The sequence below is a fragment of the Dromiciops gliroides genome, chromosome 1 (genome assembly GCF_019393635.1).
Source record: "Dromiciops gliroides isolate mDroGli1 chromosome 1, mDroGli1.pri, whole genome shotgun sequence".
NCBI classification, from domain to species: Eukaryota; Metazoa; Chordata; class Mammalia; order Microbiotheria; family Microbiotheriidae; genus Dromiciops; species Dromiciops gliroides.
The window spans coordinates 349,599,783-349,618,060 of record NC_057861.1 but is presented as its reverse complement, the minus strand read 5'-3'; the positions used below and the strand labels follow the sequence as shown (position 1 = coordinate 349,618,060).

The following is an 18,278-nucleotide window of genomic DNA, read 5'->3' as shown; positions in this document are numbered from 1 at the left end:
GCTCCGTCCTCTGGACCAGGTCTGATCCGGCCAGCAGTAGGAGCACAGCCTGTGTCTGAGGAACGATCGGAAAGTCAAGGGCAAGACTATAACTTGCTCTTAAGCCCTCGGGCCCCGGCTCTGATCGTCCCCTCCTGCCCACACTACCTCACAGGAAACATTTACGACGCGTCCCAGGTCACCAACCTCACCTAGCTCCGGCTTCATGCAGCACTTGGATCTCCGCGGCCGTAAAGGGCGGACTTGCTTCGAGTAGTTATGGAATACGCATGCCCAAGCCTAACCGGTGAGCTTTTGCCCAAGGAAAGGCAAGCCTCTATCGATGAGCCTGAGAGACCGAATTAGGACTGAGGTAAGACGGAGGCACAGTGGGACTTGTAGGCATTCTCCTTGCCTTGTGGGAAATGTAGTTTCTCGCCCTGCATAGTTTTTCATAGGTCCCAAGCCAATCTCTGCCTCGTCTTACGTGAAGCAAGGCAGGTCGGGACTCACGGGAATGGCCTGGCGGAAGGGGAATCAGGGACCGAGCGTGTGCGTCAGTGAGGCTGTGCGCAGGCGCACTGCGCACGTGTGCGCGGGTACCTTTTTCCTGGGTAAGTATGGAGTTGCTGTCAAGTCCTTGGATTTTCTGACTTTTCAAACCTTAAAAGATGAGACAGAGAATGGAATCATTGTGACTGTGGGATGATCTGCATAGGGTCACTGTGTGGGCCTTTCCCTTCGCTCCCTCTCTCTGCCCACGCTTTAATTTCTCTTTTCTTCCTCCCTCCCTCTGCTTTAGTCTAGAGTCTAGACAAAATCAGCCCTTCTCCCCTGCCCCCTTCCCCGGTGGAAGAACACTTGAAGATCCTCATGTTTTATGTTTGCATTGATTTATCCGAAATTGGGTCACTGAAGCTGGGATGGAATTAATTCATTAATTCTGCCGTTTTGACCAAAAAGCATTTATTAAACCTACTAGACAGGTTCTTGCTAGGTCTTATCCACACTATTTACTTTGTGACCATGGGCAAGCATTTTAGCTTTACTTTCCTCATTTATATTATGTTACCTATATTACATGCCAACACAAGTGTTATGAGCATCAAATGAGGTAATGCTTGCAAGGTGCTTTGCATGCCTTAAAGTGCTGTTCAGTGTCAGATATTATTATTTCATTTAGGCTGTATATTCCATTTTATTGTCCCACCATTTGCCCTCTTGCAGAACCCTCAGTATCATAAATATTGAACGGTTCATTTTGTGATTATGTATATGCTTCTGAGAAAATAAAAGTAAAGTTTTACCATGTGGCTTTATTTTCTTGTTTTTATTATAGGCTGTGCTGAAGATGGACAGCTGATCCCATTCCATCGTCCCACATGGCCTTGATCACTTTACCCAGGTCCCACTTTTATTCATCTGGCCTTCAAACTTACAGAATTCTGACTTGTCTGAGAAAATATTTGAGCCTTGATACCAAGAAAGGCAGGAAAAATGTGTGTCAGGGTTATTTTTCCCTGCAACAAGAGCAATCCAGAGTCTACTTTCATCATGCATACTGTAGGAAGCATCATTCAGAAAAAGGGAGTAAACCTTACCAAGTTGGTGGATCTGTGCTTTTCCAAACAGCGGCATGGGACAGGTTTGAACAAAGTAATAGTCCTGAGGATGATCAGATGTTTTATAAGGAGCTAAATAGTTTCACTTCATCTGAACAGGTGTTAAAATTTGTAAGCACACTGGAAACCTTGTCAGATACTATGGCCGCAGCAGCTTTGTATAGAATCTCTGAAGTGGAACGGGAGAAAGGTGGCCAAAAAATTGTAAAAACAGTCTTGGAGAATGAAATCTTCAGAGCATTATGCTTTCAGTTTGAATATGAGTCCATAAATCTTTCAGACACTGGTCTGGTGACTGCTTTGCAAGCTTTGACGGGATTACATGTGGATCCCCAGAGCAATTTACTAATAAGTCTCGTGACAGAGTGCCAAAATCGGCTTCAACAGGGTCACATGACAATTCATAATCTTTGCATTCTTGGAGAATGTATGATTAAACTCCAGAACCTGAACTCTGCAATGCTAAAAAAGATTATACTTCAACTTCAAGTTAAAAAATTGCAAGATTGTACACCTGAGGAGATAGAAGCAATTTATACATTGCTTCAAGCTGCTTTGGGAGAAGTGGTTCAGCATCAGAACTTTTTGGATCAGTTAAATAACCTTTCTGTTTCATTAGTTTATAAATTTAGTCCTAAAATCACAAGCCAAATACTGAATGCCTTGGTAGCTCTCAACCAAACTCGAGCTTTTCCTTTGATTGTAAAGCTCTGTATACATTCAATAAGATTTGTTTCTCATTTTACTGATGAAGAGCTGGGAAAAGTCTTAGAAGGCTTCATACACTTCGGTTACACTGACAAATTTTTCACACAAGCCCTGGAGCAACATGTTTCCACATGTTGTTTTGCTATGCATCCTGAATCTGTCAGCAAAGTCATGCAGTACTGCAGTAAAAACTTGATTCTTTCAAAACCCATCTTTGATGCAGTGGCAGAAAGTTTTGTTCAGCAAGCTGAGATGTTCTCCTCTGACCAGGTTGCTCAGTTGGTTGTGCCATTTGGGAAACTCAATTACCTGCCCTCAAATGCTCCACTTTTTTTTAGCAAGCTTGAAAATACAATAAGAACTCGCTTTAAATCTTTTCCTCCTCAAGTCCTGTTGAATCTTCTCCATTCGTGCACCCTCATTGGACGACACCCCGTCAATTATATGGCAAAGCTATTCAGCCCATATTTCCTTCAGAAGTTACAAGGTAAGCTACTCACAGATAATTTCTTCCATCATGGATAAGCCTTGTTAGTTAGCTTTTGGTGTAGAAAGGTACAATTAGAAGAGGTTTTGAATTGAGTAAGCACTCTTAAGGTTCCATATGCTTATTCCATTCTTCTGCTGAATTTTAGTATTTGAGATATTTGAGTCTAACTTTCTAAGGTAATATAGCAGAACAGGACCTTAAATGCCATGTACTCTTTCATTTTAATGAAGAGAAAATTTGGACTAGAAAGGTGTAAGGATTTGGCTTAAGTCATGGAAGTGTCAGAGTCAACAAGTCAGCCAACAGGCATTTATTAAACACTTGATATGGGCCAATCATGGTGCCAATAAGCACTGGGGATACTAGGAAATGCTCACATTCTAACAGGAGAGACAACAGGCAACTAAATGTACATAGAACATATATACTGTGCAAATGGAAAGTAATCTTAGGGGGAAGAGACTGGGGTGGTGAAGAGGAAGACTTGGAAAGAATTCCTACAGAAGGCGAGATATGAGCTAAATCTTAAAGGGCTGTAGGAGGCTGAGGTGAGGAAGGAGAGCATTCCAGGCAAGGGGAGAATCCGTGAAAAGGCCTGGACTTTGAAAATGCATGTACAAGGAACAGCAAGAAGGCAATGTTGCTGGATGGTAGAGAAATGAAAAGGTAGGGAGAGGCTGGTCTAGGTTGTGAAGGGCTTTATTAATTAAAAGCCAGGATTGAAACCAGGTCCTTGGATTACAGTTCTACCTTTCTTATTTTCATCTGAATATGAAGGGGTTGTACCATAGCATCCCAGTATAATATCTAACACAAATAAGTGAATATCATTTGCATCATCATGCTACAAATTTTAAAATACTCTAAAGGATGTCATGAGGCATGATGGAAGGATTATGTGATTGAGAAATAAAAGACATTACAGTCTATTCTGTACCAATGATTTTTGGCCTAATGTCAAAATCATACATTATTTCCATATCCTACATGCAACATGTAGAGTACATACAGTATTCCCAGGAAAAGTAATAGCCACAGTAACATGTATTAAAACTGTGGCATGAAGGAACAAGTTTTTCCTCTATAAACTTTTTCCATTCATTGATGAGATCAGTTCAGCAAATATTAAGTGCTGGCCAGATACAAGGCACTGTGCTAGACACCAGGGAAACAAAGGTTTAAAAATAACACAGCTTTTGAGGAATTTCTATTCTAATTTGGGTAGAGGAAGAAGGTAGTATGACAGGTGCCTGGATAAGTATGTTACTAAGTGGGGAGTGCTGGGTGCAAAGAAAACCTATAGATCAAATGCCCTAAGAAAATTTGAGGTGAGTGATAGCATTTAGCTAGTGGATTTGGGGACAGATTGTTGGAAGAGGTGACATCCGAACTGAGCCTTGAAGGCATAGAGATTTTGAAAGGTATAGATGATGAAAGGAAGACTTTCATGGAAAGAGGATGGCTTTCAAGAATGTATAGATGTAAGTGATACTATGTCAAGTTCAGGAAATAGCTATTAAATCTGTTTAACCTTGGAATATATACTGAGTGAAGGTGAGTAGTGTGAAATTAGTCTGGAAAAAGACTGAAGCCAGATAAGGATGTGTTAAGTGACAGGCTAAATGATTTTCTTTTACTTTATCCTGTTTGCAATAGGGAGTTGCTGAATCTCTTTGCAGATGGGAGCAAGTGATATGTTTGGACCTACTACTAGTGTGTGGAAACCACAATGGAGAGTCCTGACCTTGGAGTCAGCAGAGATCTAAGTTGGATTTCTGCTTTCAAGTTCACTAGCTCCATAACCATTGGGCAAGTCTGTTAACCTCTTGGAGCTTTCTGTCAAACAGGCATAACAATACTTGCAATACCTACTTCTCAGAGTTGTTTGAGGAAAGTGCTTTGCAAACCTTAAAGAACTATATAAACATGACTTATGATTACAGGCTATTTCTTTGTGTGAGGTTGTCCAAATAGTCTTGGGTAATATGACATTGTAAATAATGAAAATTATGTATAATGACAGGGATTCTTTTATGACTTTTATTAAGAATAGATTTAGAGCTGGAAACTTTATTGCTTAGAAGTAATTTAATTGAAAGGACAAGCTACATTCAGCTGTTAGGTGGTTCTCTGTTTCACCTCATAAAAATACACTAGTCATGTTTTTAAATATGATTATATATATTGTATATGTTATACGATATGAGTATATATCTTTATCACTATTTATTAGTTTGGGCTGCATTAAAACTCTTTAAAAATAACTTGACTTTTGATTATTTTCATTTTAGCTCAGGAATTGGGTTTAAGTAGATCAAGTCTGGCCCAGCTGACCCAGCTTTTTTTAACAGTGGTCTTAGAGTGTCCCTTCTATAAGGTAGGAAATTAAACTTTTCGCCTTGGCTACTAGTGTCATTGTTTTAGTATTTTGTTGCCCTGGTTATTAATTATTAATTTATCAATAATTAAAATATTAATTTAAAAATGTGTCTTGGAGGTCTCGTTTGTCTTAAGTTCATTTTCATTTGATTAATTTTTTATATACAGAAAAAGATAAAAATGCTCAACATTCTCCCCATGAAAACCTTTCTTATACTTGAGGACAGTGACTACTACTCCTTAGCCTTTCTCTTCTCTAAACTAAAGAGTCCTTTTTCTTTCAGCATATCTTTAAAATTTTCTTAGCCCAATATTCTCAATAACCATAGGGATGTCGCTGGCTGAATGCTTATGTGATAGTTTTGACCAGTGTTGAATTCCTAGGTGTCTATTTACAAATTGTGTCTATTGTTACAAATTGTGGACTATATAAAATTATCTACAGTGCTTCTGAATATGTATAGCTGTTAGTTTTTATAGACACACTGTAGGCTGGGTTCTTTTTAGGTGAAAGGTAATATATATTCTGGGATGATCAAAGGAGAAATGGTTGGAGAACCATTCTTTTGAAGAAACACAGTTTACAGAACTGCCTAGGAAATGTTTCAATGTAGTTGCTTTTCAACTCTAAAGCCTCCTTTGGGAAAGCTCCCGGTGCCTTAAACCATTCCTTATATTTTCACCCAGATAGCTCTCCTTTTTTCCTCTTTAACATGGCTGAAAGCTTTAGGGTTCATATATGATTTTAGTTTTGCATACTTGACTTGAGGAACTTTTTTTCCCCCAGGGCAGAGGATAAAGTGACTTTCCCAGGGTCTCACAGCTAGTAAGTGTCAAGTGTCTGAGGCCAGATTTGAAATCAGGTCCTCCTGAATCCAGGGCCGGTGCATTATCCAATTCAACACCTAGCTGCGCCAGACTTGAGGAAATGTTAAAGAGTTGTTCCCTTCACCAAATATGGTGTAATGGATGTACCTATAAGAAGTGTCTATGGGCGCGGCTAGGTGGTGCAGTGGATAAAGCACTGGCCCTGAATTCAGGAGGACCTGAGTTCAAATCTGGCCTCAGACACTTGACACTTAGTAGGTGTGTGACCCTAGGCAAGTCACTTAACCCCCATTGCCCTGCCAAAAAAAAAAAAAGGCTATAACATAATATAATGTAATTGGTATAATATAATAATGTAAATAAATAGTATAAAACTGATTTTTTTGACTAACAAAAAAATATTCAGTGTTGATACTTTGAGAGGCTTCTATATACATTTAATCCAGCATTGCTGCCACTTTTTGAAACTCTTGAGTCTTCAGAGTTTATAAGACAAAAAAAAATGAGTGTCATTAATTTGTAGTGATGCTAACGTAAAATTCAATTCCATAGACCTTTATTAAGCACTTAACTATATTTAAGGGAGGCACAGTGTTAGACGCTGGCAGTACAAAGACAGAAGTGAGAGAGTGCTTTCAAGGAACTTACTTTCATTTGAGACCAAGCTCTCTGTTCACAAATAAATAGTCACAAGGTAATTAGAGGAGAAGGAGAGAGAGAGAGTGTGTGTGCTAACAAACAGGATAGACCAGGAGAGTCTCCATGGAAAACATGCCTTTTGTGCTGAGACTTTTCCCATAGATGAAGATGAGGAAGTAGAGTCTAGACTTAGTAAATGCCTTATGTAAAGGAACAGAAGAAGTAGGAAATACCAATTGAAGGGAACAGCTAATAGCATTTTTTGCATGCAGTGTAGAGTGAATGAAGAGAAACAGTGTGAAATAAGGCTGAGGAGTGTGTGTGTGTGTGTGTCTGTGTGTGTGTCTGTGTATTTCATTAATACACATCCAAACTGAAATTGCCCAGTTTGATCGTATTCACTAGAAATGCCTCTGAATGATTATTTTTTGAAAGAGAAAGTTTACTGGGTAGGGGAAGGTGGGAAGGATAATGGAAAAAGCATGATGTAAAAACCAAATATTTCTCAGCTATTATAATTCAATTAATTATTAGGAATATGTGTGGTTTCTCTTTTAGTAAGGCATCTCTGTAGATGAGCATCCTGCATTTATTCTGGAAGGTTCACTGTTTTTCAAAGGCAGTACACGATTTTATTTGAGTTCTTTGCTAATTAAAAAAGGTTTGTCATATATTTTAATTGTCTTGTGTATGTTTATAATTTATAGGGTCCTAAACTGCTTGAACAGTATCGAGTGAAATCATTTCTCATTCCACCTTATCTCCTGGAGACCCCCATGAATCATCAGCTTTATAAAACTATTAAAGTTGGACTAATTGGCATTTTAAAAGGAAGAATATATTTTGGTTCAAGAGTCTCAACACCCTATTGTTACACAGTAGGTAAGCTAAAATCTATTTCTTACCTTTTTTGAGATTTCAATAATCCTATTTTTTAATAGAGACCATATGTAGCACTACAACTCACATCATAGTAGGCAAAAATACACATTAAAAAATTAACAATGAGAAAGATTTTGAGAGTAGGAAAAGAAAATGTCAAGCATTTGAACAGTGCTGCTCTTCTGAGGAGTTCTTCCCTTAAAGCACATCTTAGCCTACAGAAAGTAGTCTATTTCACACTGTGGCATGGAATAACATGTTCATTATATGATAGGGAAAGGGAATGTGCTAATCTCCAGTATTGTCAAGAAGCCTGAGGTTTTGTAGTCAAGAAGAGAATTAGGCCTATAAGTCCTCCTAATATGGTATTACAACACATAACATAAAAGGATACTTCAGTTGTAATTGACAGTAGAAATGGGAAACTGAATAGTGCATTTTGCAATGTTCCATTAGGTTTGGGTGATAATATATCAATGACAGTATTGGGACACCATTATCTGAAGTATACCTCTTGTCATAGGATCATAGATTTAAAGTAGAAGTGATCTTAGAGGTCAGTGACCTCTATATTTCCTATTCACTAGAAGCTACAGCATAGCTTTGGGGGCTAGTAAATATACTATGGTAAGTACCAGTCATAAGAAATAGGCTACTGTGGTTTCTGTACATTTGTTTAATTATTTTTAAAATCTTTATCTAAAATCTGAGGCCCTTGGCATAGTAGTTGGAGAGCTGGCCTCAGAATCAGGTAGATGGTCCAAATTATAAAAGTGAAATGTATGTTACTGGTGTCAGATTGCCATTCTGAATTAGTAGAATGGAGAGAGCTTCTATGCTGGGATTTTTCTGCACCAGTGAAATCACAGGTCAAAACCAATCCCTTCCTCACAGGACTCATTTGAGTGTATCCTATTAATTAGATTTGTAAATGGGGAAAAAAGAAAGTGTAGTATGGATTTAACCACAATTTTCAAACTACTTGCTTCAGTGTTGCTAAGCCTACTTAAACTAGAATAGATAACTTACATTTATAAAGCACTTTAATGTTTGCAAGAGGTTAATTGATTCGCCAGGATCCAACAGACAAGAAGTATCTGAGGTGGGATTTAAATCCAGGTAGTTCAAGTCTATCCCTCTATTCCCTATGACAGCCTTTCTCTTTGACTTCCAGAGAGCCATTTAGTGTTAAAATAATGGACCTTTTGGTAGCAAGAATACATTTTGCTTCAAGAATCTTGATACTCCTTTGTTCAATAATAACTTAAGTGGGTATTTTTATGGGATCCATATAATTTTTACAGAGTTGACTTATTTGATCAATATTATATTAAAACTTTAATATTCATTGGTTATGGGCATAGCTTTTAAAACCTTCAGTAAATATTATTTTGGAAGACCAGAAAATAATACAAATAAAAGAATATTTGAAATGATATATATGATGTTTTCCTTTTTTTCTATCACTCAGATATTGAGATTAAACTAGATAAAGAAGGATTTGTATTACCATTTACAAGTGATGAAGATGTGTATAAAAGGTACAGAAAAGTATTATGTTGTTGACATGATCTGAATTGTAAAGGCAAGTTCCCACAGATGTTTAAGAAGATATGTCCTTAAGAAGATTCTCATGCTAGTTTAAATGATGTCTTGCTTTATGTGAATTTTTTCAGAAAATGACTTAACTCCCTAGCAATATTTTTTTCTCACTAGATCTCAGAGAATCTTTGAAGTAAATGGATCTCAGAGGTCCTAGCAAGTCTAGCCCCTTCATTTTATAGATATAACAATTAAGATTCCAAAAGCTGAATTTGCATAAAGTCACATGGCCAGTTAATGATGAGCTGAGATTACAAGCCAATAGTCTTGACTCCCCTTTCTATTTTCTTCATACTTATTTAATAGCTATCCTATTTTAACTATCACAGGTAGTACACACATTACAGTACTACATATTGAATGTTGCTTAAAATCATCAATCCTGAAACATTAAGTGCTTGTTGGAGTTTGAACACTGCAAGGCTGTGGGAAATCAAAGACAAAAGTGGAACAATTCTAGTCTTCAAGAAACTTGCATTCTAGTTCATATTGATGTATTTTCAAAATACTATTTTACAGGGGCATCTAAATTCTGATGTAAACTGGCAATTTAATATGCTTGAATAATGAATGCTGATGACTTTCTGCTAAAAGGTTGGGAGGCAGCTAGGTTGCCTAGTGGGTAAAGCAGTAGGCCTGGAGTGAGGAAGACATGAGTTCAAATCTAGCCTCAGATGCTTAGTAGCAGTGGGGCCCTGGGCAAATCACTTTACATGTTTGCCTCAGTTTCCTCAACTATAAAATGGGAATAATAGTACCTACATCCCATGATGGTTGTGAGGATCAAATAAGATCTATAAAGTGCTTAGCACAGTACCTGGCACACAGTATGTACTACATAAATGCTAGCTTATTAACTGTTGTTATTGTTAAGGAAATACCAAAAATGCGATTATTCTGGCTTAGCTTTTGGTGACATAATATCTCACATAGCTTTTGATCTATTTCACCACAGTTCTAAAATGACATTCTTATTTTAATTGTGGTTAGAAATTCTTACTATTATAAGCAATGAATTGGTATTTTTAAAAGTTAACTGTTTATCTTATTTATTTGATGTGCAGATTAGCACTTTGCATTGATGATCCAAAAAGATTTTGTTCGAATAGCCACAACTTATTAGGAAAAGAAGCTATTAAACAAAGACACCTACAACTACTTGGTTATGAAGTCATACAGGTATGCTGTAACATAGTTTTGCTGCAAAAAGTCCTTTCTTACTTTAAGATTATATTGAAGACAATAAGTGGAACTCCCTGGTGGCCCAAGGAAATCACTTCAAATCAGGGGACATTCAACGACCATAAGTGTTTGAACTCTGCAGTGTCATTTGTTTCTGTGCATCCTTCTGAAATTAATTGGAACAAAGTAAATATTAAGTCCATGAAAGCTATTAAACCTTACCCCCACTTAATATGCATTACCATACTTATTTTTAAAAATATATTTTAGGGGCAGCTAGGTGGCACAGTGGATAGAGCACCGGCCCTGGAATCAGGAATACCTGGGTTCAAATCCGGCCTCAGACACTTAACACTTACTAGCTGTGTGACCCTGGGCAAGTCACTTAACCCCAATTGCCTCACTAAAAATATATATATTTTATAAGAATTAGCCAATAACATCCTGAATATCTGTAGTGTATATTCATTGATGAGGTTCAATATCTGGCTAATGCAATATAGGCTAGAGTAGGTTTCTGACCTTTTTAGGTTTTCTATATCATTAATAGGGCCTCCTAACTAATTTTTCTACATCTCTTCATTCCATTCTGTCCTGTGTCCTTTCTATTCTGTATGATGCCCCCAGATTTTTCTTCTTAAAATATTTCTCCATCATGCTATAGTTATTGTTGCCTGTAGAAGAAGAATAACTCACATAATAAATCACATTTATATAGTGCAAAACACTTTGCAAAAGATAGATTCCTCAGCTTTAGTCTTCAAGGTGCTCCACAGTCAGTCCTGTCCTGCACTATTGTTCTTTCCTCAATATCTACTTCATTTTGGCTTTACTTAATGTTCCCCTTTGTTCTCCTTTGCACTTCCAGTCTATCTGTACCTGCAGTGTTCTGCCTGATTAGGTCTGCCTCATAGGAACTCTGGTTTCTTTCAAGGCACAACTTAAGTCACTGCCTATAAAAGTGTCTTCCTGATCCCTCAGGTGTTAGTGCTCCCCCAAACGTAAAATTACCTTTAATTTCCCCCATATAGTGAATGTGTGTCTATCTGTCTGTCAGAGCAAAGAAGACCTGGGTTCTTGCCCAACCTCAGACACATACTGGCTGTATGACCCTGGGCAAGTCACTGCTTAACCTTTTAGTGCTTAAGTAACTCTTTAAGACCCTAAGTTGTAGATGACCTCCACTGGTAGAGGGCATTTCCTTTTCTATACTAATGGAACCAAACTATAGACTCGGACCCTAGCCATGTTTCAGTCCCCATGTCCTTGTCTTCTATTGTAGAACATAAATGCCTTGAGGGAAAGGATAGTTGCTTTTTATTTTTATATCCACAGTGCCTGACATCTGCCTTAAAAATGCCTGTTGAATTGATTTAGGCATACTTGTCTTCTCATTATACTAAGAATTTGCCTTGTACTCGCCAACCTTTGATCAAGCTGTCCTCCTAAATCCAGTGCTTCCCACCTGGACTTCTATCCTTCTTTCTGTCTGCATATTTAAATTTTCTTTGTCCTTCAAGTACCTGATCAATTTCCTTTAAGCTTTTTTTGACCAACCCAGAATAAAATGCTCTTTCCCTCTTGGTAAATTCTTTAATCCAGTCTTTTGTTATTTTTATATGTTAACTCTTAGGGTCACAACTAATTATAAATTTCCTTTGAGGAAGGGACCATATTATATACTTAAAACTTCCATAGTGCTTTGCACATATCAATTAACAAGCTTTATTAATCACCTAGTATGTGTAAGACATTCTCAGTAACTGAGGATATACATATAAAGAATATAAATAATAAATATAAAATGACTAAATAGAAATATATACCAAATAGCTAAATACAAGGTAGTTTGGGAAGGAAGGTACTAGCAATTAAAAGATCAAGAAATGCTTCACTTGGGTGATACTTTGAGCTGCATGATAAAGGAAGCAAGGAATTCTTGTAGGGTACAAGTGAAGAGAAAATCCATTCTAAGCATATGGGTGAGTCATTACAAAGGGACAAAGACAGAAGATGGAATGTTTTGTATAAGGAACAGAGAAAAGGCCAGTTTAGCTGAATCATAGAGTGAAGGAGTGGAAGTAATATAAGTCACTGGACAAGATAAGTTAGGGCCAGGTTGTGAAGGGCTTTGACAACTAAACTGACTTTGATCCTAGAGACATTAGGAAGCCATGGAGTTGATTGAGTTGGAGAGTCACATGGAAAATTACTTTGGCAGCAATGTGTTGGATGTATTAAAGCAGTGAGAAACTTGAAACAGGGAGATTAAGTTGGTTGTTGAAATAATTAAGGTGAGGTGTTAATGAGGGCCTGAACTAAGCTGATAGCTGTATAAGTAGGAAGAAGGGACCAGTAAATATTAGTTGATTGGCTAATGTCTGAAAGCATTGCTATTTGTATCCTGTCATATTCACACTCTCTAAATAGAATAACTTTTGGCTAAATATTTGTTTTTCTAACAGATTCCATATCATGAAGTTGAGACTCTCCCGTCAAGTCGTCAAATAGTGAAATATTTAAAGAAAAAATTATTCCCTCACAGCTATAAATTTCATTGATGACAAGATTGAAACATTGACTTTGTGCTTGAAGTATTAAAAAGATTTTGCATTCTGGTGGTGGCTAGTACAAACAACAACAAAGCAAAAAAAATGAATAATTTGTGAATTTTTCTGAGCCAGTTTATGAAAGTTTATATTTATCAACAGTTCACTTAGTTCCTAAGGATTCAGGACTTTCCTTTATTGCCACAGTGTGGCTTAGTAATTTGGAATATTCTTTGTAATAAATGTATCACTGAGATCCTGGATGTTCATTTTTTATGCTGTTAACTTGATATTTAGAATAAACTAAAGAAGTATAGTGAAAATAATGATCATATTTTGCTTTTGTGGTAGGAGTATTACAACTAGCTTTTGAAGTAGGGAGGGGCACTGGAGGAGAAGAGTGCTTGGTGGTCCCTTGAACTGTCAGAAGATGTTGGTTGACAGCCAGGCCTGGGTCTGGGTTTGGGCTAGATGATAGGACCCACAATTTTTTATAATCCAGAACAAGAAAATCAACCATATTCTATACACATGGTTCACTACTTGTGTTTAATAAAACAAGAAAGTACATTTTCTTATAACAAACTTTGATCATTAAATGATGAACACTCAATAGCTGCAAAGTACCTCCTGTTCTTACTGAAGGAGTGTCAAAAATTTTCATTACTTTTTCTACAGAAAAGAAAGTTATTATTAAATTTTATAATTATATTTTGAACAAATGGACCATAATTTAAGCTTATTCCACATATGAAATGCATATACATTAATTAATGGTATGTATTCAATACCTTAATCTTAGAATTAAACAAGAAAAAAGCAAGAGGTGCAGCCTGTTGATAAAGCTGAGCCCTTCTAGACTGACACATGAGAGAAACTAGATAGATTGCTTCTAAACACTTAGCAAGTTAAAGCATTCTATTCTTCTTTGTAAACAGCAGATGGTGCTGTTGTTTAAAAGTTGACCCACTGAGTATCATAATTACGCAATACCACAGATCAGCAAATTACAGATAAATTTTTAAAAATCAGATCCCATTTTCCCATAGCCTTGATTAAAAAATTTAGAGCTACAGTTGTTTCAGATTTATCTTAAAATGGAAGCTAATCCACTTAGTTATAAATTGCTCTGGTGCTTTCTATACCCTTTAACTCAAGTAGGAAATTTTAAATTTGACCCTGTAGGATGAACCCTGCCCAAGTTAGTCTACATATATACTGGCATAGTTCTGGACTCCATGTTTTGGGAAGGATATTGACAATCTGGAATGTTTCCTGAGAAGGTAACCAGGATGGTTAAGAGGCCTCAAAAACATAATATAATTCACATTTTACAGATGAGAAAGCTGAAGCTGTGAGGGGAAATTATTGGCCCAAGGTGACAAGATGTAGCAAAGCTGGTATTTGAATCGAGGTCTTCTCACTCAACAAACCACTGCTTTTCCTGCTGTGGCATCATGAATGTTACAAATGTCAGTTTAAAGAACTCAAGATGTCTGTCAGTCATAAAACTTAGGAAGAATGTGATAGCCATATTCATAAAGCTTTTGCCTCTTTGGTCAGAAATGACCATTGAGTCATAGCTGTACTTTTAAAAATGTAATATCATACTTTTTGCATTACATTTAAGCTATTGGGTAACCAAGTAGATAGATCTTGGGACTTTAAGTCAAAAAGACCTAAATTTGAATCCTGTCTTGAACATGTACTAGGTGTGACCTTGGGTGAGTCACTTAATCTTGCTAGGCTTCAGTTTCCTCAACTGTAGAATGGGAATGATATTTATAACTCCTACCTCATAGGGTTGTTGTGAGAATCAAAATGCACTTTGCAAACATTAAATTGCTAACAAGCTATTTGTCATTTCTCCTATATTGTAGGATCCTCTGGGTAGAATCTGAATTTTATTCAGCTACTTTGCAACACTTCTCAAAACCTAACAAAAGTGCCTTGCACTTGGTAGGTGCATAATGTTACTTAAATCACCGAATGAAACAAAATAAACTCTTAGGCAGTTGAAAGAAAATGTCTGAATGCTCTAAACTGTTTTTTTAAAAATTCATTTTCAATCTGTTTTATACAACTATTTCAGTTAGCATGAAACTCTGCCTATAAAACACTCTTGCTGAGATTCATTCTTTTTGCTCCTGTGGTAGCAAGAATCTGTCAGATTTTACATTTCACTAAAAACTTGGGCAAGCCTAATGCACTATGGTTATTTATGCAAATAAAGCGCTTTTCTTTAAAAACCTTTTTACCTATCAAAAATAAGTTCCAGTGCCAAAATTATTGTTACCCAGAATTTGAGTAGGGTGAAACATGAATAAGTGGAAAGCAAAGACTAGTTGATGTAACCCTTTTGAGCTTTCACAACCCTCTTGGTACAATACAAAGTGTCTAAAAGGGATACAGTCTAGGTAATACACATTCTTGTAGGTATTTTGCAAAATTGAGAATCCTTTGTTGCTTGAAACCTTTTATGGTAAATCAAAATAGCTTTTTTCAAAATGATTCTGAGGTTTCTAGCACTTAGCATAGTGCCTGGCACATAATAAACACTTAGTAAATGCTTATTGATTGACTGGTTTCACCTCTTTTCCCCAACCCCTCACATTGGCCAAAAATGACAAAAGATGGGAGAGTCAATGCTGAAGGCCTTACAGAAAGATAGATACTAATGTTTTATTGGTAGAATTGTGAATTGGGACAATCATTCTGCAAAGCAATACAGAATTTAGCAAATAAAGTGAAAAACATGTCCATACCTGGGTAGATTCCATCTACCCCAAGGAAGTCATTAACAAAAGAAGCTCCATATACACCAAAATATAGCAACATTTTTGTGTGTGGTAGAAAAAGTAGATGCTCATCACATGGGGAGTGGCTAAGCGAATTCATATAGGAATGTTTGGGATATTAGTGTGCTTTAAGAAATTCATGACAAACATGATGAATACAGAGAAGCATGGACTTAACATGAGCTGATAAAAGAGACCAAGGGAGGAAATCCAAGATACTGCAAAACAGTAAATCATTTAAATGTACAGGTTGGAAAACAGTGGGTTGGAATCCAATATTAATAAGGCCATGGAAAACAGTGTAGCCTTATTCTGTTTTGTTCTGGCAAAGCTAGAAAGATTTGGGGCTCAGTAAAAGGAAGAATGTAAAAAATATATAGATTTATAGCTTCCCACCAGTGTAACCTCAAAAAACAGTGAATATGCAGTCACTGAAAAGATCGATGCAGCTCTGACTAGTCAGTGATGTGGAAGGGTAAGCTTAGCTTTGCCCATGAATTCAAGAATGCCAGTACAGACCCTGTAGTACTCCCTCCCCACCCTCCATGTATTTGTATGGCAGGATGACGGTTAATGTATGGCTATGTGTTTATTTTCCGTCACAGAAAGATGCAGCATGAGGTACAGGCAGTATGGGGAGAATTGTAGCCTGCCCTTGAAATGGGAAAATGTCACTAGGTCAATAAACATTTATTAAGTTCCTACTATGTGCTAGTCACTGGGCTAAGTGCTGAGAATACAAAGAAAAGTAAAAGACAGTCCCTTCTCAAGTTGCTCATGGTCTAATGGAGGGGTCAACATGCAAACAACTATTTACAATCGAGCTATATATAGGATAAATTATTAACAACAAAGGGAGGGCACTAGAGGTAAAAGTCAAGAATTAGGCTGAGAGGGGCAGCTAGGTGGTGCAGTGGATAGAGCACTGGCCCTGGAGTCAGGAGGACCTGAGTTCAAATTTGGCCTCAGACACTTGAAACTTACTAGCTGTGTGACCCTGGGCAAATCACTTAACCCCAATTGCCTCCCCCCACACACGCACGCACGCACTCATGCACATGATCGTGTGCACACACACATACAGAGAATTGGGCTGAGGACCCTCCGGAAAGAGGTGAGGAAGGCTGACATCTTCCTAAGGGGCCTTTTGCATCACCTCCCCAGAACTGTAAGGCAAATGGAAAGGCAGACTAAAGGATGTTGAATCCCTGGAGAGGTGGCTTAGGAAGTCTGGTTCTTTTAAAAAGAGTAATATAACATTTAAGCAGAGACTGTCCTGGGTAGACAATCTAAAAGAGAAACAATATAGCCAAATGCAGCAGTGGAAGCATCAGGGTAGTGTTACAATGGGTGGCATCGAGGGAAGCCTGAGGCAGTGTGGGAGAAGTTGCTTCCCTGCTCTGAGTGGTGGCTACAGTAGAGGTGCAACAAATGCCAGCTTTGGAGGTAGGGTCTGATTAGGAGCTGTGGAGCTGGCCAGAAGGTGGTGTAGCCACAAGAAGAGGCAGTGAGGAGTCTGGTGGAACAAAGAATTTGGGGTCAGACCACCCAGGTACAAATCCTCATTCTACAACTTTACTACCTTGTGACCTTGGGCAATTCGTTTAATTAGTGCTGCCTGAGCATTAATTTCATCATCTATAAAATAAGGGGGTGGGCCTAGGTGACCTGATTTTACCTCTGTGACTCTAGGAGCCCTTCAAGTGATCTAGGCTTATGACATGGTTTCTGGACTACAGAACTCCCCTGGTTTGTCAGTGCCAGTGAAAGTGCATGGTTCAGAATCCCCTGGAATCATGACCTCCTGTGACCTAGCTTTCCATTAATACAACTTTAAATTTACATTGAAGGGGGGTGAGGGAGACCTGTCATACCTTTAACCCCGGTGGACACAATTTTACTCATTGTGTAAAATGAACTTAGGTTTTAGAATTGGAAGAGACCTTAAGGATAATCAATCCTCTCAACCTTCCTCATGTTTACGGATGAGGAAATTGAGACCCAGAGAAGTTAAATTACTTTCCCAAAGTCACTGGAGGACAATTCTGGGTAGGAGAACTTGGAAAGGAATCCAAGTCTAATGACTCCCAAGTCCACTTCTCTCACTACACCACACAAGGTGAAGGTGGATTAGATAACCTCTTGAGAGGCCATTTTACAAATCAAAATACTATAATTCTAAGGCATCTTAGAGATAGATGCAGTGGATCACTAATCCACTGCTTTGCCACAAGAGGGTGCCATGTGTGTGCTAATTAACCAAGTAGTAATAATTTTAACGGGGCAGCTTGTGGGGAAATGGATAGATCACCAGGCCTGAGGTCAGGAAGAGTCATCTTCCTGAGTTGAAATCCAGCCTCAGACATTTACTAGCTGGGTGACCCTGAACAAGTTACTTAACCCTATTTGCCTCAGTTTCCTCATCTGTAAAATGAACTCAAGAAGGAAATGGCAAATTCCTCCAGTATCTTTGTCAAGAATGGTGTCACAAAGAGTTGGAAAGGACTGAACAAGGACAATCATTTAAACATCCTTTTCACCTTCAGCCTGGATCAGTAGTCAGAAATGCTGACAAAGAATAAGTGGAAAAGGAAAAGAATTTGAGTTTGAAACTGGTGCT

General features: G+C 37.8%; 2 protein-coding genes across 5 annotated transcripts in view; one reads left to right on the top strand and one right to left on the bottom strand.

Annotated features, from left to right (window-relative positions):
• Positions 1-329, bottom strand: part of MTRR (5-methyltetrahydrofolate-homocysteine methyltransferase reductase) — a 45,217-nt gene extending 44,888 nt beyond the window's left edge. For all 3 annotated transcript variants that reach the window (XM_043977591.1, XM_043977593.1, XM_043977594.1), the window contains exon 1: positions 192-329. Coding sequence is in view for 1 of the 3 variants with exons in the window: in XM_043977594.1 (XP_043833529.1) it covers positions 192-207 (16 nt within the window). In the remaining 2 variants the exon portion in view is untranslated. The remainder of the gene's footprint in view (positions 1-191) is intronic.
• Positions 223-15,139, top strand: FASTKD3 (FAST kinase domains 3). 2 transcript variants are annotated; one of them, XM_043977596.1, is made up of 7 exons: positions 223-352; positions 1,319-2,796; positions 5,091-5,176; positions 7,353-7,527; positions 8,999-9,068; positions 10,194-10,308; positions 12,777-15,139. In XM_043977596.1, the coding sequence occupies exons 2-7, from the start codon at positions 1,362-1,364 to the stop codon at positions 12,870-12,872; spliced, it is 1,977 nt and encodes a 658-aa protein (XP_043833531.1). In that variant the 5' UTR covers positions 223-352; positions 1,319-1,361; the 3' UTR covers positions 12,873-15,139. The 2 variants fall into 2 exon arrangements, with proteins under 2 accessions (XP_043833531.1, XP_043833530.1); XM_043977595.1 differs by lacking the exon at positions 223-352 and adding an exon at positions 358-593.
• Positions 15,140-18,278: the final 3,139 nt, after the last annotated feature.

Excerpts from the sequence above, each read along its gene's own strand:
- FASTKD3 (XM_043977596.1), top strand. The coding sequence starts at position 1,362 with ATGGCCTTGATCACTTTACCCAGGTCCCACTTTTATTCATCTGGCCTT. Across the intron at positions 5,177-7,352 it reads TAGAGTGTCCCTTCTATAAG|GGTCCTAAACTGCTTGAACA; the intron begins GTAGGAAATTAA and ends TATAATTTATAG. Across the intron at positions 9,069-10,193 it reads GATGAAGATGTGTATAAAAG|ATTAGCACTTTGCATTGATG; the intron begins GTACAGAAAAGT and ends TTTGATGTGCAG.